The 25,705-nt window shown below is 37.8% G+C and overlaps 1 protein-coding gene across 1 annotated transcript in view; it reads right to left on the bottom strand.

The window, feature by feature from the left end:
- Positions 1-25,705, bottom strand: part of LOC150079247 (uncharacterized) — a 163,526-nt gene that overhangs the window by 116,817 nt on the left and 21,004 nt on the right. Inside the window, exon 2 of the mRNA XM_090383000.1 lies at positions 17,268-17,491. Within this exon, the coding sequence (XP_090239126.1) occupies positions 17,268-17,491 (224 nt within the window). The remainder of the gene's footprint in view (positions 1-17,267; positions 17,492-25,705) is intronic.

Raw genomic sequence — 25,705 nt, 5'->3', positions numbered from 1 at the left:
TGCACCCAGTATAGTGGAGTACCACATATTTGGTATGATAATCTGGAATTACTGCTACCCATGTGCAGTATTTTACATTTGTCAATGTTAAACTTTGATTGCCACTTCTCAGCCCATCTGCCTAATTTTTCTAAATCTTGCTGCAGTAGCATACCCTGATTACTGTTATTAACTATCCTGCCAATCTTCATATCTGCAAACTTAGACATTAGGTCTTATATGCCTTCATCAATATCATTAATGAATGTAAAAAACAACAATGGGCCAGCACTAAACCTAGGAGTCCATTAACATTTGTCGATAGAGCTCATTGATAACCAATCTGTCTTATTCCACCAAATCATCCATTTATCTATAGCAGTAATTTGCTCTTAGTGGTGGACTGCTCCACATAGAGCAGCCTTTTCTGTGCAACAGTATCAAACGCTTTTCTAAAATCTAAGTACATGATGTCAAAATTATTTTTGCATCCAGTTTCTTTGTTACTGTACAGACTGGTTGGACAAAATTTCCCCTTAACAAATGCATGCTGTGAGAGCAGTACAACTTTCCTGTCCAGATGTTCCTGCATTACTTCTTTAACCAGTGACTTCGTCAATTAATCTGGAACTTCTTAGTTAAGCTAACAGATCTATATTTATTTATTATTATTATTAGCCATATGGTGCAAGGAAGCCTGAGGCTTTTGCTGCACAAGCCAAAAAGAAAGAAAAAAAAAAATTCTGAGTTACGCAGAGATAGAAAATGCAAAGGAATCACCAAGAAAGAGAAGAATGATGATATCCAGCTACACTCAGGATCCTGAGCTGGATATCATCATTCTTCTCTTACATAGGGATCTCCCCTGGACTGGAGATATGTGAATGGATGCACTTGGATGCTCTCGTAATTATGGCTACAGGTTTCCTCACCTCTTTTGCTGCCTCCCATAATATAATTGGATAAATCTCAGGTGGATGGTATCTAGCCAATTGTTGAAGCTTTTAGCTTCAACAATTTCTCTTTCACTTTCCTCTCAGTAATCACAAAATCATTTATCTCTCTCTCTCTCTCTCTCTCTCAGAATTTGACAGACTTCTGGCATTATCTCTAAAAAAAAAAAAAAAAAAGTCTTGTATCTGAATATAGATGCAAAAGATCTATTCAGTTTGTCAGCAACCCAAGTAGGATCATCAACGGTTAAACTGCTGATAATCAGAACAAGAATATTGCTCTCTTTCATTGCTTTTCCAGCATACTAGTGTAGAAAACAGTCATCCAATAAATCCACAAAAGTCTTGCTGCTGAGTTAATGACCAACCGTCAAGTTTCAGTTAATACCTGGAAAGTTAATACAGTCGAAATGAGAAAAACTGCTGTTATATCTGAAGGATATTATATCGATCATTCATAAAATCAGCAACAAAACAAGTAAAAGCTTGAACATTTAATGTAATTCTACTAATACAATATAGTATAATCTTATTTATAATATGTACTATATAATACATTAAGTCCTCATTATAATGCGGTTCACTTTATGTTGATTCACTATTCAAAAACCAGTGCACAGATTGAATTTTTGAATTAAATTCTTTTACAGGTTGAGTTTTTCGAATGTTTAACATTTAGATTGAATTTTTGGCACGTTTAACGAAAACGTTTCATCTGATGTAGTCAATAGCAAAACATTAAAACATTTCCTATGATCAGTAAAATTTTCTCTCATGCTGAATTAATTGCAGCCGCCCAGTGACTTGTTACGTAGTTCCAAGATCAACATTTGAAAAAATGATCAAGTTAAGGAATATTCAGTATTGCTTGTAATATTTGTCTTATTTGCATTTATCCAAAGTCTAGTCATCACTCAGTACAGTGTTAGACATCATCCATAATGGACAGTTTACTCAAACATTGTATCATAATTAATGCAATGCAGTTACATTTTCGAAAAGTTAATAGTGGCAGATAAGAATCAAAAAGCAATGTCTGGTCGCAGTAAGAACAAGGTTGTGTTTGAAAATTAAATTAGACATTTTGAAGTGAATCGATTCTGGTCAATGACAAGTGGATGTGTGTAAAAATTTAGGACTGGCAGGTTCAACTGTAAGAACAATTATAAAAAATAAAGAATTAATTTCAGCAGCTGGAAAGACAGCTGTTCCATTGAAGGCAATTAAATTGACTAGGGCCAGGCTGACTATTATGATTGAAATGGAGAGACCCCTAAATAATTTTATTGAAGATATCCAACACAGAATTCTGTTAAGTTCAATTATTATTAAAGAAAAGTGATTAGCTTATATGAAGATCTGAAGAAAGCTCACCTCGAAAAAAATGTGGACCCATTTAACGCTAGTAAGGGCTGGTTCAATAGATTTAAAAAGCACTATAACCTACACAACATAGCAATCCAGGGAGAAGCTGCAAGTGCAGATCAAGGAGTCTAAACTTTCAAAAAAGAACTGGTTAAAATTACTGAAGAGGGATGTTATTGCTCAACAAGTTTTTAACATAGACGAGACAGGACTTTTTTGGAAACGAATGCTTAAAAGAAGTCTCATATCTAAATAAGAAAAAAAAAACATGCCAGGCTTCAAAGCGGTGAAGGATCGGTTGACTTTATTGCTAGTAACACTGCAGAAAATTTTAAATTAAAACCCCTTTTAGTTTACCATTCTGAAAATCCAAGGGCTCTTAAAGGTTTTGCTAAATCAAACCTACCTGTAATTTGGAAGGTTAATAAAAAAGTCTGGGTAAACAGTCTTCTTTTCGTTAATTGGTTTTTTTTTTTTTTTTTTTGTAGTTGTTGGCACATAGTGCACCTCCCAAAGTTTTTGCAGTACTTTGATCCAAGCCTGAGGCGGGATTCGAACCCGCGACCTTTGGGTTGCCAGGCAGGCACTTTACCCACCTGGCTAGCCCGGTCGGCGATGTTGATTGGTACTCTGAATTCTTCTGTCCTACAGTGGAAAGATATTGTGCAAAAAATAATCTTGATTACAAAGCAATTCTGATCATGGACAACGAGCCATGACATCCAAGCAAACCGAGCTTAGAAGACTTGAACAATCATATAAAATTTTTTTTACATGCCTCCAAACACTACATCTCTGATCTAACCAAAAGACCAAGGTGTTATTGCCACATTTAAAGCTTACTACATAAGGAACACCTTTACCCAAGCTATTAAAGCCATCAAAACTGGTGAAAATGTACCGAGCCTGAAGGAGTTTTGGAAATTCTACAACATTAAAATTGCCATCTACAACATTAAGTGCTTGAGATGAAGTGAGTCAGAAAACCATGAATGGAGTGTGGAGGAAATTTTGGACAAATTGCATAAAGGATTCCTAAGAACCTGATGATTTGGTTGAGAAAGTTAAAGTGCAAATTGTTGAGCTTGGAAAAGAAGCAAGACTGGACGATATTGATGATGAAGACGTACAAGAGACAACTGACAATGACAGAGATGGCCTCTCTAATGAAGAACTCATGGAAATGACAAAACAGAACAAGAGCTTGCAACTGAGGGAGAAGATTATCAAGATCCAACAAAAGAGAACTGATAAAGTCACTGACTATAAAAAAAAAAGTAAAGCTTTTGAACACTTTTTAAAGAAAGAAATGAAACCCTACATGACTTTGTACAGCGAGAGGAAGAAGGACAAAGTACAACCCAAAATTGACACATTTTTCAGCACACAGGTATGAAAACTCGACAGCGCAGGGCCATCAGATTAATAAATTCATTATTTTAATTGACATTTTAAGTTTAATTTTGATACATAATATAGTTACTTACCACATAATTATATATGTAAGTAATATAGAATACTTTATATGTAAAAATTTTTGTACATTAAATATTTTGACCGACATTTATGCATCTTTTCACTACCATTTATTATTGATTGGGAAATATCCTAAGGCACAGACCGCAACTCACAAATACATATGTTACTTTATAGGAATATGGCGCTCGCTTAGCGCTGATTCACTTAGCACTCTGTTTTCTCACAAACAAATTATCAGCGTTAAGATGGGGTCGCCTGTAATATAATACCGTCATGGGTTGCTCTATCAAATAGCCAAAGGAAGAGCAGTTATCTGCGCAGGTTTCACCACTGACCCAGCAAATAATAGAAATGCTGAAAAGAAGAGACTTAATGAACATCTAACAGACACCTGGCAAGAAAGATGGCAGACCTCAACTAAAGGCGCTGTCACCAAAAGATTCCTCCCAGATGTCAGGGCCTCCTACCCCCTCACACCTGTCTGGTTTTCACCGGGACTCCATGCTACCTACCTCCTCACTGGACATGGCTCCTTCCAGAAAAAACTACATGACTTCAGAATTTCAGACTCACCCCGCTGTCACTGTGGAGAGGATCAGACGTGGGAGCACCTTGCCCACAGCTGTGAAATCTACGAGGACATCAGGAGGATCCTAATAACAAGACTATGCTTCAACTACCAAAATCAAGAACACCTCACCCTACAGAATGAAGAAACTTACAGAGCCCTGACTCAATTTGCAATGGACCTATTTACCAGGCAAAAAGCGCTACCACCACCTTAGCATCTGAATCAATAAGACTTGACCAACAAACCATCCGGAGTACAGAACCCAACTTGATCATTCACATCTCAAGTAGTCAACTGGTCTCCCCACTTGGTTGGGACAATACTAGCAGCGCAATCAAAGACAGGGTCCACACATACCTTGACAAATTCCTCATCATTGATTCCTGGACCTACTTCTCCCGACCAGACGTGACACATCTTATCAAGAAGAGACCTACCATCGATCCCTGGACTTAACCATCATATCTTGGACTCCCAGTTTTGACCACCCCCACTGTTCGTTATCATGGACTACTGGACCAGCCTTCAGTCTGGATGCGACACAGACTCACCAAATGGAGTCCCAATAACCTTCCTGAACATGACCCATCCACTATAGCAGCACACTGCTGGATTCCCACCAAGTGTTGGCTCCAACTGACCGGCCGTGCTAGCTGTACCTACCCTGCACTTGCGGGGTATCTCTCTTTCTCTCTCTCTTTTTTTTTTTTTTTTGGCTTCTTTCTTCTGTTTCCTTCCATCTTTCCTTTCCCTCCCCCTATTTTTCTCTTACACAATCATTTTTTTTTTTTTTTTTTTTTTTGTGGTGAGGTGGATTTTTTTTTGCTTTTGTCCACCCCACTCCTCTCTGGTGAGGCACAGGACATGCCACACTGTCATTAGGGGCCATCTTCCCTGTCGGCCCCCTTCTTCTGTTTCCTACCCTCCAGTCTTCTGCCTACCTCCCTTACTTTTCTCTTGCACAACTTTTTTTTTTTTTTTTTTTTTTTTATGTATGTGTGTGTGTATATATATATATATATATATATATATATATATATATATGCCCCACAGGTCTAAATCTAAATACATCAAAATTATTGCCCGACCTATTTGGCCTTAGAACAAGTTATCAGCGAAGAACCCTACGCTCTGTTAAAATTACAACCGTTGCTCAAGAAACAGCGATCATCTCATTCTCAAATCTGGTCCTAGCCACTGAAATCCCAGGAAAGTAGGTGGCAGGATCCGAGTACTCTATCATCAGTGGTGCACCCGGTCAGCCTCCCCGTGGCACGGTGTGGTAACGTCGGGTCCCACTAGGAGCTCGGCGGCTAATAGACCGGAGGAACAAAGGGCACAACACAATATACAGCACATGACCCCCACATACTTCAAATCTCTGGCCCGATACAATGTATACCCGCGGAGATGGGAGAAATCCCAGGAGCCGTTAGACACTAACATACCTTACACCTTACACCGTATATACAGAAGATGTGGAACCTATTTATAGTGTGATTGGGGTAAAAAAAAAATAATAATAATAAATAAATTAAATTAAAAAAAAAAAAAAAAAAACCTCGTTTTTCGAGGAAGTGTCTGGCGCAATGTCTACAAGAGATTACATTTAATTATAGCTCAAAAAATCTTGCTGATCCTAGCATCCATGATGGGATCCTCCATGGAATTATTTCCCATAGCTTGAGAAGTCAGTCCACTTCTCCACCTCTATTTCCTTAAGCCTTGCTTTATTTCTTTTACCTTCTAACTATTGAAGGGTTTCTCTGTTTGATCCTCCTCTCTTCTATTCTTTCCTACCTCTCCAGCTCCCAAACTTCTCCTTCTATAGCATTTTCATTTCATCCTAATTTGGGCTCTCTCGGGTCTTTTGCTCTAGGTTAGTCCAGCAGGTGATAATAGATCCTGGCTGCCTCCGCGTGGCAGGGATGGGGAGTGGGATGTGGTGACCAGGTGTTGCTGCTTCCCATCTGCTAAGAGCCAGGTACCGGCTGAAAACATAACACTTACACATCCAACATACTACATAAAAATGGCCGGTTTTGGCATAAGCTTCTACACAAGATGTATAACAACAGCTAATCGTGTGGGGGGGGGGAACCTGGGATCTGCCTCAACAACAGATGAAAATCCTCTGTATATACACTATTAAACAAGAAAATTATGGCTGTAAATTTTGCATTGATTGTAGAGTGCAGTAAGGTTACAATTAAACTGTAAATTTCACTATATAGGCTATATATCAAGGAGAATTATGAAGGTGCACATTAGCAGTTATTTCACTTTTGCAGCTAGACTGTGCTTGAAAAAAAATCAATGTACAAGTTTTTTCAATTGTTATTGTTATTTGGTTTTTTTTAGGAGCATTAGCAATTAAGACCATATTGCTCCGAGGATATGCGGTGGTCATTCCCTGCCCTTTCCACATCCTCCGTATTTGGTGGTCACAGGCTCGAACCCCGGTCTAATCAAGAAGCATGTGCTGCTCCTGCCCACCTGGCTACGGAGGCGCCAAGTTTTTTTTTTTTTTTCCAATGCATTTTTCACTGAAACTTCTTGTTCAACCACAGTAGGTTCCTCATCTTCATCACTACAAATTTCAGAAGATTCCATGATGTCTGCAATGATGTCTGCAATGAGTTTCTCTTCATTCAATCATATCCTGAAATGTTCAGTGTCGGCATCCACTTTTGCATAATCTTTGAAGCTTAAGTGAAGCAGCTCAAATATGTCTTCCCTATTATCGGACTGTTGTTTGAAATTGATAGAGGAAAAAGTATACAAAACTTCACACATGGCATCATTCAATACAGTAAATCCAGCATGTTCAAAGCAGCTGGCGATCACTTTTTTCATCAACTTCATCCCACGCTGAAACACATAAATACGCTGCCTACAGGATTTTGATTTTGCATTAAATTTTGCTTTCAAGACATGGCACAATTTTGTTTAATAGCATTCTTTGGTAGTTTTTCTTAAAACACTGGATTACAACCTGATCAAGTGGCTAAAGAACTTTCTTGATATTTGGTGGTTTACTTAACGAGGGGTGCAGTTATCAACAAACAGCAAAATTTTTCTATTTCTTCTTACTCGTCCTGCGATTTAAGTCTCTAATCCATTCTTCGTAGATTTGTGATGTCATCCATGTCTTTTGATTTGCTCGATACATAGTCAATGTTTTCAAATTTTAAAGCATCGAGGCTTCTGGGCTTTTTTAAAGATTAAACGAGGAAGCTTCTCTGTGGCAGACATGTTTGCTACTACGAAAACAGTAATCCATTGTTTGGCCTTTTTTCTGCCACTACATTTCTCGTCTTTAAATGTAAGTGTTTTATCCAATAGCAATTTAAAAGAGACCAGTTTCATCAACATTGAAGATGTCATTGTAACCATATGTCAGCAAAACATTTTTTAAACGATTTTCCTTTCACTCCTTTGTAGCATCAATATCCATGGCTGTACTTTCGTCACACTTTTTTGAAAGACAGGCCATGACGAGTCTTAAATTTCTGGAACTTTTAAATCTTCAATATCCAATCAATGTGCAAATGATCGGTCTTAGCTTTTAAAATACTACCATCTATGGGAACGTTTCTTACATGCATTATCATTAGCCATTCCAAAAGTACCTTTTCAAGATCTGGATAATTCAGCCATTGTGCGTGAATCATACCCAGTGCAGTAGATTTCTCTAAACTTTCAATCTTTTTCCGATCTCTCAGAATAGTGAGCATTATCTATTGTAGTGAACTATAATATCTACTCTTAGGAATGCCAAACTGTTTGGTAATGTCAGTCTTAGAATGCACATCATTATCTACAGCTTGCAAAATCCTAATTTTATCTACGATTGGCAAAGCTATCAGCTTTCTTGGAGCCATAACAACACACATATGCTCTAACGAATGAAATTAACTTCTAGCCAATGTTCATTTCATTAACCACACTGCAAGAAAAGAGCTTGGGAAATCTTAACTGATTTTTCAGGGTCAGGCTGCAATCTCATCAATTACTTCAATATAGTTGAAGCATTCTGTTGTTTTTAAATGCAAATATTGTAACAAAAAATTAAAAGTTCAGATTAAGAGATAGAAATTTATGGTCATTATAGAGAAATCGTTTTATTTTCAATGTCGTTATACTAAATGTAAAATAGCATTAGGTTAATGAGAAATTGGGTGAGACCATCCATACAGGATGTTATAATGTGTTGGGATGTTAAAAATAGGATCACTATAAAGAGCTTCGACTGTATATAAGCACATAACACACTCCTACGCTTTTGATTTCCCAGTGCTTACATCACACCAAACAGACTCAACATTGCACTGTCCACTCATATCAAGTGGATGCATGCCTTAGATTTTATGTACTTCTTAATTAAGATCACAATTCCCCCCCTCTCGTCCTGTCTTTTCTGTACAAACTGTTCTCCTATATTAAAATCCAACATGATGACTTAACTAGTACTTCAAATTCAGCAATTTTTTTTTTTTACTATGCTCCTAGTACTAGTGTTTTTACATGAGATCCCTGAATAGTCCTTAAAATACATGATGCCTTACTTTTCAGGCTGCTGCATGCTCCAACAGAGGTGCAAGTACAAAAATCACTTACACCTTTGCCTGCCGCTATTATTAATCTGTGTATCCCCTTTACATATTACTCTGTGTATCCCCTTGTTTAGCAGTTAACGCTACCACATAACACTTCATTGTTAGCATCAATGAACAGTGTCTCCTGTTAACAAGCACAGACCATGCCAAAAAAAAATTCAACCACACGTTGAATTTTTCGAGCCTTGCAAAGTCTCTCCAGGATCCGAATTAATTGAGACTCTCATTATTTCAAATTCATCACATTTATTTACTATACACCAATGCTAGGAGTAAAGTTGATGAATTTGAAGTGTTTGTTAAGACATCCAAGGCAGATATTGTTGGGATATCAGAGACATGGTGCAACTCAGATATAAGGGATGCAGAATTGGAATTTGGGGAGTATAATGTGCACAGAAAGGATAGACAGGATAGGAAGGTGAGGAGGTGTTATGCTGTTAGTTAAGAAACACATTAAATCTAAGGAAGTGCATCCAGTTGACACAGATGGACAGTGCAATGGTGAGTCAGTTTAGTGTGACATAAGCACTGGGAAAGCAAAAATGAGGGTAGGAGTTTGTTATAGGCCTAATGACTCTGATGAGTACAATGAACAATTATACAGAGGAACAGAGTTGGCCAGTAAATCAGAATGTCTTATAATGGGGGATTTTAACTTCCCAGATATAGACTGGAACTTGTGGGTTGGTCACCTGCACACTAGCAAGGCTTTTGTGGATTTATTGGATGATTGTTTTCTACAGCAGCATGTTAGAGAGGCAACAAGAGGGAGCAACACTCTTGATCTGATAATCAGTAGTGATTATTCAAGCATTGAAAATTTACAGGTAAAGGAACCACTAGGTGGCAGTGTACTGATGTTGGATTTACTTAAAGATGTAACTAACATCAGGGATAAAGGGAAGGGTTTTTGCTTTTGTAAAGGCAACTGCAGTGGTCTCAGAGATTTTTTAGGTACTTTACAGTGGGACCAACTGATGATGATGTTACTAACAGCAAATTCTAAATGGGAAGCATTCAAGGAAGTAATTTTGGATGTTACTAGGCTTTTTGGTTCAACTAAGAAATATTGCTCTAGGGTCAGATCAAGATGTCAGATGAACTAATGAGACTTGTGGCAGAGAAGAAAAATGAATGGGATGCACATAAATTGTCAGGTGACACAGAAGCCTATGGTAGATACAAGCTAGTCTGTAATCAAGTCACAAAGAAGGTTAGATAAGTGAAGGCAGATTATGAAAAATCTTTGACAAAGGATACAAAGAAAAACAACAAAGACTTCTTTACTTATATAAACTAAAAGGAAGGGGATGAATCAGATTGGTCCACTTGATATCACTGGTTTGACTGTTGATCATTCTCAGATAGCTGCCGAACTAAATGAGTATTTTGCATCTACATTCACACATGAGGAGTTATTCAAGGATGAAAGGGCTTTAATATAACTGGATCTATCCAGTTATATTAAAGGAGGCAGCAAAGGAAGTAAGCAAACCTTTAGCCATAATTATGAGAGCATCCTTGGACTCAGGGGAAGTTCCAACAGACTGGAGATGTGCAAATGTATCTCCAATTCACAAAGGGGGATCTAAGGGTGACATGAGTAATTCAGACCAGTTAGTTTAACTTCTTTAACAGGGAAAATATATTTTTTTTTTTTTTTTTAATGAAAACCCCAAACACGAGAGGTATTACAACCTACGAGAGGTATTAAAACCTATAGTACTTGATACCGAGCTTGGGTTGGAGGTTGCGAAGATGAAAGAAGATATTTGTTGAGATTAGACTTGAACTTCTGTAGATGGTAATTTTCAGGAAATAGGTACGAAGGAAGGTTGTTTCAGAAAACAGCAGTTGAATGAATAAACGAGGAAGTTAAAAAGTTGCTTCTGTGAGTTTGAAGTTGGACAGTAAATGGATGTTGGCTGGTGACGGCATGTGCTCGGTCTGCTTTGAAAGAGAGAGTGGGAATAATAGAAGCCAATTCAGAAGAACAGAGCCCATGGAAGTATCTGTAGAAAAGGCATGCAGCAGAAGCAGTACATCTATGAGACATTAAGTGGAGAGACTCTGTTAAAGAAGAGTCATTAATTAACCTAACTGGCCCTCTTCTGAATGGAATCTAAAAGCCTGAGAGAGGTTTTGGGGGCACCGCTCCAGATGTGGGAACAATATTCCATGGTAGGTCGGATTTGCGATTTGTACAGATTGAACAGCTGTTTGGAAGAAAAGTAGCGCCGAGAGAAAAAAACCAAGTTTTTTGGATGCAGAGGAAGCAATATTTGTAATGTGTTTGTGCCAAGAGATATTAGAAGTCAGGGTAATCCCCAAAAGAGATATATCAATTTGCCTAGAAATTGGAATGTCATCAAAGGTAAGCATAGGAGCAGATGAATCCTTTTTGGGAGATATACGACATGATTGAGTTTTAGAAGGATTGAAATCAACTAAGTTGTCTTTGCCCCTCTGGAGAATTCCCTGAAGATCGGCATTTAAGGAATTGGTAACAGATATTCGAGAAGTTGAAGCTAATTGAGCAGGGCAAGGTTTCTCAAAATGGAAAGTGGAATGAAATGTGCTATCATCGGCAAAACTATGGATAGGATTTCCAGTCAATGGAAGAAGGTTGTTAATATACAAAAAGAAAACAGTGGGGAAAAGAACTGAACCCTGGGGCACACCAGCATTGGTGGAGAAGTTAGAAGACAGAGCCATCTACCATCACACCCTCAGTGAGTGATCAGAGAGAAAACTGGATAATCAATTACAAAATACAGTTGGCGAACCATAAGATGAAAGCTTGTTTAGAAGACCTTTATACCAAAAATGATCGAAAGTCTTTGAGATGTCAAGAGCAACTGTTTGTGTTTCACTGAACTTTTCCATTGAATTTGTCCATAGATGGGTAACATAAGCCAGAATATCACCAGTGGATCTCTGACAGAATTCCATACTGGCGATCGTTGATCAGATGGAGGTTTCAAGGTAGTTTAGGAGTTGGCGGTTAATTGATTTCTCCATTACTTTGGAAAAAGATTAGAAGTAATTGCAATGGGACGATACCGGGATGGGTAGGATGATTTGTCATCCTTTTTAGGAACTGGCTGGATATGAGCAAATTTCCAAGCAGAAGGGAAAAAACCTTTCGAATAAGAAAGCAAAAAAAGCAGCAAAGAATAGGAGTAAGTTCAGGAACACAGGTTTTGAGAATAAGTGGACATCAGGACCTGTAGCTTTCTTACCATCGAGATTCGTCAAAATCCTTTTGACATCCTTTTGATGGAAGACCACAGGAGGCATTGAATGGAGCGTGTTGAGAATGGTGGGAGGTGTTTTACCAAGATCATTAATACATGAGTTGGAAGAAAAACGGGATGCTAACAGCTCAGCTTTATCCTTGGCCGAAGTGACAACAGAACCATATGGTTTTGACAGAGGTGGGAGCAAAGATGGGCAAATGTTGTGGCCAATAGCTTTGGCAAGAGACCAGAATGCTTGACTACCATTACGGCAAGAAGCAAGTTTTCTACTCTTAGCCTGTTCAAAATCTAGTTTGAACTGATTAATAACTGCTTCACAATTGTTGTGAGCTTCGGTGTAGTCAGAAAATGAAACTGAAAATTGGAAACAAGCCAATTACAATATGCAACATTCTTCTCTTGAACAGCCTTAGCACATTTATTGGAAAATCAAGGTTTAGATAAAGGACGAGGTTTTCAAGTGGAGTGTGGATTAAAGGATTCCATTCCTACAAGAATAATTTCACTGATACGATCTGAGCAAACGTTGACATCAGAACTTTTGAAACAGTAATCCGACCATGGAAAAGAAATCTCGCAGGTCATCCCATTTTGTATTCTTGTAATGCCAAACAACAAGAGGTTTAGAATAGCCATGAGATAAAGGCTCCATCGGAGAAGAGACAATCACCAAGTTGTAATCTGAGGTGCCTAAAGGACCACTCACTTCGATCGTGTATTTAGAAGGGTTATTTGAGAGAAAAAGATCAAGCGTATTGGCTGTATGGTTAGGATTGTCAGGCATTCTTGTAGGTAATTGAACAATCTGTGCAAGGTCATTAGTAATTGCAAAAGCCTCAGCATCTCGACCAGCTGGGTCAGTGTGACTAGAAAATGGAAGCCAGCTGGAGTTGTGAACATTAAAATCACCAAGGAAAATTACCTCACTGTTAGGAAAGTTGGACGGAGAAAGTCAAGTTGCAAAGAGAGGAGGTTAAAGAGCTCCAAGTGATTAGTGGAGTTGGGAGAACAGTAGAGACAACAGATGAATTTGATACAATGGGGTAGAGATTTTAAGCCAGAGAAGATCAAGAAGAGATTCCAAATTACCAAATCTCTGACAGGGAATATCGGAATGTACATATGCACAAGTACCACCATTGAGGTGAAAGGAATCGTACAGCGAATAATTTGGGCAACTAAGATGAGCAGTAGTTCAATCAACCAATAACTGAGATTCAGTGAGAAAAAGTACATGGGGTTTGGCAGACTGCAAGTGGAAATGGACATCGTTGAGATTAGAATTGAGATCACATATATTTGTGAAATGAACTAGGAAGCGTTTGTGAGGTTTAGATCTTTTCGCAGATAAGCTTACTCTATTAGTTTAACAATTCATGGTGTATTCAACAGTAAGAAAAAGTGGGGGAGGGGGACATGCTGTATGAAGTAATGAAATTTTTGAACATGGCATGCACGTGTTAAGAATATACCCAGATCCTTGACATAACATGGCCTCGACAATGTCCCCGCATACACACTACTCTGACTCCCTCCAGTCACAATCTGGCAGAGTAGAGGTAGCAAGATTATACACAAGCTGATCTGGAAGCCTACTAAATAGTTACCAATAGGTTCGGTCCGGTGTACTAACTAGCGGCTGGCCTGCGAACACCGTTTTAGAGCTGTACCCTCGAAATGTAAGGCATATTTGATCCCGCCATGACGTTCATCATAACCTCAAAAGTCATCAGTCATACTGCATGATGGAAGAGATGAGGAATCAATGGAATCACTGATTAAAGAAGCATTGCAGGATCATCTAGAGAAGACAGTAATAATAATTCAGACACAGCATGGGTTTGTCAAAGGGAAGTCTTGCCTACCAATTTTATTGGATACTATTATGTGGTCACAAAGGAACTGGATGCAAAAATTAATTTTGATATCATATACTTGGATTTCAGAAAAGCTTTTGATACTATTGCATATGGAAGACTACTGTACAAATTGGAGCAGTATGGCATTCAGGGAAAGTTGCTACAATGGATAAAATGATGGTTGAGTGGGAGAAAGCGGAGTGGTGATCAATGGGTACTGCTATACGTGGACTAATGTTATTTGTGGTGTCCCTCAGGGTTCAGTGTTGGGCTCATTGTTTTGTATATTTATCAATGATATTGATGAAGGTATATCAAGCTTAATGTCAAAGTTTGCAGATGATATAAAGGTTGGCAGGGTTGTTCATAACAGTAATGGCAGTATACTGCTGCAACATGATCTGGAAAAGCTGGGTAGATGGGCTAAGAAGTAGCAACTGAAGTTTAACATTGACAAATGCAAAATACTGCATATGGATAGTAGTAACACCAGAGAAATGTACCAACTATGTGGTGTTACACTCAGGATAGTGGAGAATGAAAGAGACCTGGGGGTAATTGTGCAGTCAAGCTGCCAGAGTAGGTCATGGGGTCTTGTGACCTACTCTGGCCTAATTTTAGGAAGGATGTAGAGTTGCTAGAACGGGTACAGAGAAGGGCAACAAGACTAGTGAAGGGAACAAAGGAGTGCTCTTATGAAGAAAGGCTTAAGTTCTGCAAATTGCAACTTCTGGAGACTAGGCATCTGCGTGCCGATCTGATTGAGGTGTATAAGGCCTTGTATGGATTTAGCAGGCTCAATGCCGATGGGATTCTTCATCGTGCTCAGATTACAAACCTGAGGGGGCACAGATTCAAACTGAGGAAAGGCAGTTGTAGAATAGATGTGTGGAAGTTTGCCTTTAGCCAGCAGGTAGTTGATTGCTGGAACAAACTTCCATCTGTTGTTGTGGAAGTTGATAGCTTAAATAAATTCAAGGCAGAACTAGACAAACATTTGGAATGGAATGGATCAGTGAAATGGGAATGGTTTTTTTTTTTTTTTTTTTGGCTGATGCTGTATAAGCTTGCTTTCTTGCATCATGTGCCTCTACTAATGCTAATGCAACAATCCTGACAATCAAAGTCGAACACTTTGATAGCTAGTTCCTGCAGGACCACAGATCTCTGCTGTGGATGATAGTTGTTTTGACTAATGCTAAAGAATGGGCTCTAGCTTTGGGTTGTGCAATTGTGTTTTCAATGGGTCCCTTTCTTTTAATCTTTCAAGGGCTTCAAGACCCCATCAAATGCTGACTTGTGCTTAATCTCCTAATGCTCTTTGCAACAAAAAAATGAACAACACACACACACACACACACACACACACACACACACACACACACACACACACACACACACACACACACACACACACACACACACCAGTTATGCCATACTGAAGTGAGCCTTGCAAAAAGGAAACAAGTATAGCACATATAGAACTACCCCTATTCCCACTGCTTTAAACTCATTGCATTGCTGCACTAGAGTGTCAAAAGTAAGTTTTTAATTTAAAAACTAAGAAATATAAAAATAATAACAGTACACTAATCCTACTTATTTGAGGGCAGTATAAAATATGCTATTTTAAATTACATGTAATATGCAATATGGTTACATTATAAAACCATATTTGTACTGACAAATTTATTGTTAATGGACCTAATAAAAAACACTTCTAATATTAATTACACTCCTATAAAATAACATAGAAAATCATCCAATAGTTCAAGAATATCACTCCTATATCAATACTGTATCAATGGCAGCAGAATTAGAATGTTCTCATATCACAAGTTACACAATGGGAATAGAACAGACTTTTGTTTTTCAAGCACCTTTAAAGGCCAAGTAAAGAAAAAAAAATTCACCAACTTAATCAGTTAAGCACGAACAATAACCACAGTACTAATTTTAAACAAAAGATAACAAAAACCAATAATTTTTAAGCAATACAGAAAGTTCCACTTAACAGTTCTCAAATGTGATCCTACCTGAAGCTAGCCTTGAAGTGTTCATGACTAGTGTTCATTAGTGGGTGAACTGTCTAGAAATCTTCCACTACATGCTTTGATCTCTTAACTGTGATATATTAAATGCATTTTAAATGAATTTAATATATCACAGTTAAGTTAAATGCATTTTATAATAGATGAAAGTGCAAAAATAGCTTTGAAAACAGATCACAATTGTTAGACTTAGTAATCCAATTTGGGCTCATGCAAGCAGACATTGAAGAATTCAGATCTGGAGACTGATGAAATTGAATCAAGTGATACAAAAATAGATGTAGAGGACATTATTGTATCAAATAAAAAAAAAAGTTAAGTTTTTTTAAACATATATTTTTTAAAAATTACGATTTGATTTTTGACAATTAACTTTAAACCCAAATGTTATTACTGGGGTAAAATCGAAATAAGAATATTTAAAAACATTTATAATTCAACTTCAAAATTCCATGAATAAATTCACTCCACAGAGCCAGTCCCTATCAGAAAATGTACTACCCAAAGTCCAAACATTCAACAACTCACTCTTGGAAGAGTTGTTGCAAATATTCACACTTATGACTTTTACAGTACACATTTTTAAAAATTTGATGGTTACCTTGATCTTATCAATAAATGAAGTTTTAACTTTGGTGTACATTTTCCACAGTCAGTGCTAGTTATACTGAAAATGTATTGTACTCTTCAAACCATGGTATTTTTTCAACATTAATTTTTCCTACTTACTAATAAGTCTGTACCAGCACCTGTAATAATAAACACACCCTATACCACATTAGATATGTTTGCTTTCTACATACACTAGATACAACATTTGTGTCTAGGTAATGCTTTACTCAGATTTCATCAAAATTTATTTATTCTTTTAGTTCTAAGGGCTAAGTAACTATGCTGTACCAGAATAAATAGTATAACTGGTCAATAAAAATTATAAACTTCAAGGAAACACTCTCAGTAAAATTAGCACAACTAATATATCAATTCACCCTTCCTAAAGAAAATAAAAATTCAAGCAGACTGCTTTTCTCAAATACATTTGGCATAAAGTTAAAAATAATAATAATTACAAATAGTTACTAACTAAAATCTAATTTTTTATTTTTATTGAAATAAACAAATTTTTACCTTCCAAATTTTCATGATGAAAATCAGGCAAAGTATCACCAGAACTTTTTTCTTTAGAGACTAATATGCTGATTTCATTACTGCTATTTTTGTCAGTGTTTATTTCCTCATCATCTGCCCACTCTAGAGAATGTCTACTGCAACCAGCACTTGCTTCGAGTCTCATTCTTTTCCACTCATTATCTCTATTTTGTGTTTTTTCTTCTTCTTCTTCAGTCAAAACTCTAAAAATTTTATGTAAATTTTGGTAATTGATTTAATTGGGTAATATTTATTTACCATAAGAACTGCTCATAGTATTAATTTATGGGCCTTACAAAGGACTGTGAAAGTTTTTTTTTTTTTTTTTTTTTTAATTTTACACATTAAAACAACAGCAAAAATAAAACAAAAGAACAGCTCTTTGCTGCATACGATAATAAACTAACTGCTAAATATATTAGATAATTAATTTTATTATCTGATATAGACAAGTTATTTTTTAATTTAATTTAAAAATTCTGCATTTACTGTAATATGTTTGAACAGGGCATAGATCTAACAGTATCACTGATACATGAAGATTTTACTTATGTTAAGAAATTACACAAAAGTTACATCTATAGGACTTGCATCCATTTTTAATAACATAGGTAAAGTGCTTTTTAAAACCACAAGTTGCCGACATGTTACATTACAAACAAGTAACACTTCTTTAAAACAAAATAAACATAATAGTTTGATGCCATCAACATACAAACTTTATACAGGAGAAGTACAAAAAAAGCACCAGTAGTGATGCAAATGGCACAATGGTGAATCAGGCAAAGCCGATGAAGGGCACTGATCCTTGTTGAAGTATATCATAGTCTAATTTAGACTGGATCAGCACAGAGTATAAATGAAGTAAAGTGCTGGTTGGTGGTGGAGCTTGTGGAACAGATGATGTTAATGCCTTTCAAGCATTTTGTCCACAACTAGTGAATGTGATTGAGAATGGTCAACTTTCGATCAAATATAATCCCGAAGAATTAAACTTCAACTTTGGCTGGAATAGAGTTTCCATTTAGCTTCAGTTCTGGACTGAGGTGAAGGTTTTGCTTATGACAGATGTGAACACAGAGAGAGAGAGAGTATCTTCTGTGATGAAAACCTTAATCTACTGACTAAAGTCTACTTAATGAGGTGGTTTATAGCCTGTTGCAACTGTCCTTCAATTACTCTCATATTGCAAATTTGACAGAAGATACTAATTATGACAGAAGGTAAAATTCCATCACAGCTGACTTGTGACGGAATTTATTCTGATAGTGAAGAGTGTTCCGCTTAAAACAGAACCATGGGGAACAACCCCTTCCTCTTGATGAAAAGGGTGAGAAATGGAAGATCTGACCTGTACTTAACCTGTACTTTTTTTCCAGAACAGTCCAGTTTCGTCAATGTTGAAAGTTTGTTCGTCCTTGTAGCCACCTTCCTCATTGACGTTTTTCAATTCACTGGGAAATCTTGCAACAGCATCTTTGTTTGCACTTGCACTTTCACCTGAGATGAGAACATTGTGAAGCCCAACACTGTTTTTAAATCTGAAAAACCAACTACGACTGGCTGTAAATATTTCTTGTCTCCTCTTCATTTTCTTCTTTTTCCTTCAGTGTGTTATAAAGGCTCATGGCTTTCACTTGAACGATGTTTTGAATCAAAGGAATTCTCTTTTGATTACAATCTTCTATCCATATAAATAAAAGATGTTCCATAATAAATTTTTTTCCCTGCTCTTTATACTGATCCTTCTTTTCAAATAATCGTTCGCACTGATGCTTCATTCATTCCATTTTCACGCACAATTTTAGCATACGATGCACAATCTTCATGGCAGTTCATAATAAATTTTTTTTGTAATGTAATCCATTTACGTTTAGTAGCTCCACCACTTTCATTACTTTTCCTTTTTTGACTCATTGTTTTGTAATTAAACGAGTAAAAAATAAATTGTGAAATAAAAAGTTTGAAAAGCTATTACTTTATCTCGTCAGGATGAAACACTGAACACTGTTGCCGCTGGCTGCCTGAGGAGAGCTATTGGCACATGTGCATGTGAGACAATAGAGTTGGCACCACAGCATATATGTACATGTAGGCTGCGACAATGCAGCATATGCATGGAGTACGTGTCTAGGCTATTACTGTAAATTTGACTTAAACTTAGTCAAAGTTTATTGCTTCCTCTGAAAACTAATAAATTTATTATAAGTTAAGATATAAAAATATAAACAAACAGGAGCTTTCGGGGTGATGGAACATAGTCATAAAACAATAAACTTTTTATGACTATTATAGAACCTGATACCAAAAGGCCTTGTCGCAGACTTAAACTTAATTGAAAACCGTGTTATAGTGAAACCTGCTGTTTGAAGCCGTGCTAAGCAAGGTATTGCTGTATTTACATCATCAATAGGTTCTTTTTGAAGATAAAGTCTGTCTAGAAGTATTTGAGCAGAATAGCCATCCCAGTTCGCCTTTTTAAACTTCCAAGTGGATCGTTTATCAGGATTTGGAGTTACCCCTGTTTGTAAGGAGCAAATAATCAGAAAGTGATCACTGTTAAAAGGACTGGTTAATACAGACCATGTCATGATTGGAAATATGGATAGTGAGCAAATTGACAAGTAAATTTCAGAAGTAGATCCTGTAGTTGTACGTGGATGTAATTAGGAGATCCAGAGTTGAATAAATTCGGATCATTATTATTTATAAATTCCTCAATCAACTTGCCTCTTCTGTCCATTGTAGCCCCACAATGGATGTTGTCCATTAAAGTCACCAAAAAGACAAATTGGAATTGGGAGTTGTGTAATGAGATTGTCAAGTTCAGAACGGATAAGCGGTAGACATGGTGAAATATAAATGGAAACAATGGTAACTGAAATACCAACTGCAATCAGAGCTGCCACAGCTTTTAGGGTGGTTCTTAATTGGATCGGTCTAGATGGTATGTTAGAATTTACAAGGATGGCTACTCCTCCATGGGCAGCAGACTCTGGGTTCCTATATCATTTATACATCATATAATTTGAGAATTTCGGCAAAACTTGGGGTGACAAGAAAGTTTCCTGTAAGCATATACTTATGGGATTGAATTGAAAGATTAAATCCCTTAAGTCATCAGAATGGCTGCTTAGTCCTCTGCAGTTCCCACTGCATGATGTTATGCATTATTTTAGTTTGGCTGAGCATGATTCATCTGACTGTTTTTTGTACGCAGGGCATTTTTTCCGGTCTTTTTTTGGAAATAATGGGCATCCGGTTTCCATAGTGTTGTTGTTGGTATGGAGTACTAGGATAGGTTCTTCATAATCTGGGTGTGTATCCACTTCCATAGTGTTGGTGGGTGGTTCAGTTTTCTTAGTCTTTAGTAGGTTTCAATTTTTCAGTGTCATTCGAGACCGTCAGAGTATAAGTTGGGGTACTAATTGGGGTGTTTGTGGCATTGCTGGTTTTAGTTTTAGAATTATCTTTTCCAGTGGTTGATAAAGTTTCTTTAACCCAATTAGCTAGCAAGACGTTGGGTGGTATTGACACATCTGTTTGAACTGCAGTTGTACAGTTGCACTCTGTTTGAACTGCAGTTTGATATTATATATTTGGATCTTAGAAAGGCTTTTGATACTGTCGCACATGGAAGACTGCTGCACAAATTGGAGCAGTGTGGCACTGGAGGCAAATTGCTGCAATGGACAAAGGGATGGTTGAGGGGGAGAAGACAGAGAGTGGTAATCAATGATCACTGCTCATCGTGGACTAATCTTATTAATGGAGTCCCTCAGGGTTCAGTGTTGGGTCCATTATTGTTTTCTGTATTTATAAATGATATTGATGATGGTATATCAAGCTTAATGTCCAAGTTTGCAGACAATACAAAGGTTGGCAGGGTTGTTAAGTATACTACTGATGCTATACTGCTGCAACAGGATCTGGAAAGGTTGAGCAGATGGGCTGAGAGGTGGCAAATGAAGTTTAGCATTGACAAATGTAAAGTACTACATATGGGAAACGGCAACCCCAGAGCAACATATCAACTCCGTGGTACTACACTGACAGTGGTAGAGAATGAAAAGGACCTGGGGGTAATTGTGCAGGCAGATGTGAAGTTCTCTGAGCAGTGCAAACGGGCTGCAAGAGTAGCTCATGGTGTCTTGTCAATGATATACGGGAAGTTTTCTAGCAGGGATAAGGAGATGATTATTCCCTTGTATAAGGCAATGGTCAGGCCACACCTTGAGTACTGTATACAGGTCTGGAGGCCTCATTTCAAGAAGGATGTAGAGCTGCTGGAACGAGTATAGAGAAGGGCAACAAGATTAGTGAATGGAACAAAGGGGTGCTCTTACGAAGAAAGGCTTAAGTTTTGCAAATTACAGTGTCTGGAGACTAGGCATCAGCGAGGTGATCTGATAGATGTTGTATAAAGCCTTGAATGGTTTGAGCATGCTCAATGCCGATGGGATTCTTCCCCTTGCTCAGAATAATCAGAACTAATTCTTCCTCAGACACTGTAATTAAGTCCCATTCTGTGATGATGCTTTTTGATGAATTTAAGGTATTGTGGGAAGTAACAGATACTGGCAACCCACCAAATGTAGTTTTCTTTAATAATCACCTGAGAAGGGATAAATTCAAATTGAGGAAAGACGGTTGTAGGATAGATGTGCGGAAATTTGCCTTTAGCCAACGGGTAGTCGGTTGGTGGAACAGACTTCCATCTCTTGTTGTGGAATTTGATAGCCTAAATAAATTTAAGGCTCAGCTGGACAGGTATTTCGAACAGATGGAGGGATGAAATGGAAATGTTTTTTTTTTTTTTTTGGCTGATGCTGCATAAGCTTCTTTCTTGCATCATATGCCTCTACTAATGCTAATGTATGAAACTTCAGATGCAAGAGGCATAAGATGGACTAGGCATGGTCAACATTATTTGTCTGCATGCCTCAGGATATGTAACTATGTTCTACTTTGCATTTTTGGATTTTCCTACCTGTCTCCCACATTTCACATGATTTAGTAAATGCAGGGTGACTGCCTTTGTAGCTGGGGCAAATGGGAACTGTAGCTAGACAATCTGCTTGTGTATGTCTTTTGATCCACAAATAGGACAGATGGCATCACCTCTGCATGCCTGCAGTGAATAGCCATATTTCTGGCATTTAAAACAGCAAAGAGGATTTGGGATGTATGGACGAATTCGGCAGTTTAAATATCCAGCTTTTACTGAGGATGGCAAATCAGGAGTACTAAAAGTTAAAATGATGGAACGAGATTTTCATCTCTTTTTGTCATTATTCTTTTCGCACTTATTACCTTTTGATTGCTAAGTTCTTTAACTAATTCTTCCTCAGACACTGAATTAAGTCCCATTCTGTGATGATGCCTTTTGATGAATTTAAGGTATTGTGGGAAGTAACAGATACTGGCAACCCACAAAATGTAGTTTTCTTTAATAGTCACTCCGAATGTTTGGAGGTGGCTATTTCAATCAGGAGATCATCAGATTATAGTCGCTTCACTATTTTTGGTGATCCTACGATAGATTCCAGATGTCTTTGAATCATAAAAGGCAATAAAGGGGTGGCTGAGGGGGAGAAGACAGAGAGTGGTAATCAATGGACACTGCTCGTCGTGGACTAATGTTATTAGTGGAGTCCCTCAGGGTTCAGTGTTGGGTCCATTGTTGTTTTCTGTATTTATAAATGATATTGATGATGGTATATCAAGCTTAATGTCTAAGTTTGCAGACGATACAAAGGTTGGCAGGGTTGTCAAGGACACTACTGACACTATGCTGCTGCAACAGGATCTGGAAAGGTTGAGCAGATGGGCTGAGAGGTGGCAAATGAAGTTTAACATTGACAAATGTAAAGTACTACACATGGGAAACAGCAACCCCAGAGCAACGTATCAACTCTGTGGTACTACACTGACAGTGGTAGAGAATGAAAGGGACCTGGGGGTGGTTGTGCAGGCAGATATGAAGTTCTCTGAACAGTGCAGACGGGCTGCAAGAGTAGCTCATGGTGTATTGTCAATGATATATAGGAATTTTTCTAGCAGGGTTAAGGAGGTGATTATTCCCTTGTATAAGGCAATGGTCAGGCCACACCTAGAGTACTGTATACAGGTCTGGAGGCCTCATTTCAAGAAGGATGTAGAGCTGCTGGAACGAGTATAGAGAAGGGCAACAAGATTAGTGAATGGAACAAAGGGGTGCTCTTACGAAGAAAGGCTTAAGTTTTGCAAATTACAGTGTCTGGAGACTAGGCACCAGCGAGGTGATCTGATAGAGGTGCATAAGGCCTTGAATGGTTTGAGCATGCTCAGTGCTGATGGGATTCTTCCTCTCGCTCAGAATAATCACCTGAGAGGGTATAAATTCAAATTGAGGAAAGACAGATGTAGGATAGACGTGAGGAAATTTGCCTTTTGCCAGCGGGTGGTTGGTTGGTGGAACAGACTTCCATCCCTTGTCGTGGAAGTTGATAGCCTAAATAAGTTTAAGGCTCGGCTGGACAGGTATTTTGAACGAACAGAGGGGTGAAGTGGAAGTGGGTTTTTTTTTTTTTTTTTGGCTGATGCTGCATAAGCTTGCTTTCTTGCATCAAATGCCTCTACTAATGCTAATACTTCGTAGATGGTTCAAACAGCAAATGATTTGTTTTTTGATTGGCTGTGATATTGAAAATTGATTGCCCAAAGCAGACACTGCACTCAATGAATCAGTGTATATTATACTGCTAGCATTGTGTAGTGTTAATATTCTGTAAGGCTAGTTTGATTGCATATAACTCAGCAGTATAACTGCTACATTCAACTGGTAGTGATATGGAGACTGTAAAAGACGGAAAGACAGCTGCGGTACCAACGGCAGAACCTGTTTTTGAGCCATATATATATATATATATATATATATATATATATATATATATATATATATATATATATATATATATATTTGGCAGCTTTGTATATTGTTGAGGGCATGTTCTTTATGTAGTTGTTTGATATTTTCATCTGCCAGAGATTGCTTTCCCCATTGCTGAAAGTGTATATCACAGTGAGGTAAGATTTATAGACCAAGGTGGATCAGGAATATTGCTCTCTTGAAGTATGTTATCCAAATCAATATTCCAGGTGTGAAGCAAATCTTTTAGTCTAATGCCCGTTGGTCTATTTTCAGTTTGTTAGTTATTTGGTTTTTAGGAGCATTAGCAACTAAGGCCATATTGCTCCGGGAAATGCGATGGTCATTCCCTGACCTTTCCGCATCCTCCGTATTTGGTGGTGACGGGCTCGAACCCCGGTCTAATCAAGAAGCGTGTGCTACACACTGCTGCTCCTTCCCACCTGGCTACAGAGGCACCGCTCTATCTATTTTCAGTAGGTTTACTGTTATAGAATGCTGTCCACTCAGAGTTGGAAAGCAACGGTCGAACGGGATGGTCTGGAAGGCTTTGAATTTTAGCTACATAATTTAGAAGCAACATTTTCCTTCGAAGGTGAAGTGGAGGTTCGTGTGCCTCTACATACAGACTCAGAACAGGGGATGTTCTAAATGCACCCAAAGCAGTATGAAGGTCACTGTGTTGGATGGTATTAAGTCTGATTAATGCACTTTTCCTAGCTGAATCATATACAATAGCAAGATAGTCTAAATGAGATCTGATAATAGCACGATACAAATGTAATCTATCTATCTATCAGCTAAGGAGTATCTATCAGCTCCCCATGTCATAGCAGAAATGGACCTAAGTATATTAAGTTTCTTTAGACAAACAGTTCGGAGGTATGTGATATGTGAAACAAAGTTCAGTTTGGTGTCCAATATTAAACCTAGGAAACAAAGATTACTGGTGAGAGGGATCAAATGGTTTTTTAATCTGAGTTCCAGTTCTGGGTGTAGCTTACGTTTTTTGCAAAAGTGAACTGCAATTCTTTTTTTGTTCTGATAAACGATATTCATTCTGCATTGCCCATGTCTCCAACTTATTTATGGAGAGTTGCAGCTGCCTTTCAATGGTGTTAATATTTTGTGAACAGCAAGATAAAGTAAGATCATCAGCATACATATATAGTTCTACAGTATTTTGGATGTTGTGTGTTATGGTGTTCAGTCTAAGTGAAAAAGGGTAGAGCTCAGTACTGATCCTTGTGGGACACCTTCTTGAGTGTAGGACCGAGAAAGTACAGATTGGTAGCGGACCTGAAAGGTTCCGTGTTGAAGAAAATTTCTAATGAATTCTGGTAAGTGCCCTCGTAATCCTATGGAATGAAGTTCTCTCAATATGCCATACCTCCAGGTAGTGTCGAAAGCCATTTCTATATCGAGACTTACCATTACAAGATGTTCATTTTTGACATAAGCATTGCGGATGTTAGTCTCGGCTTTCACCATTAAATCCAAAGTGGAT

The sequence above is a fragment of the Mastigoproctus giganteus genome, chromosome 10, assembly GCF_048544385.1.
Source record: "Mastigoproctus giganteus isolate SK-2022 chromosome 10, ASM4854438v1, whole genome shotgun sequence".
Lineage (NCBI taxonomy): Eukaryota > Metazoa > Arthropoda > Arachnida > Uropygi > Thelyphonidae > Mastigoproctus > Mastigoproctus giganteus.
The sequence above is the reverse complement of the archived record's forward strand: the minus strand, read 5'-3'. Positions and strand labels throughout refer to the sequence as shown.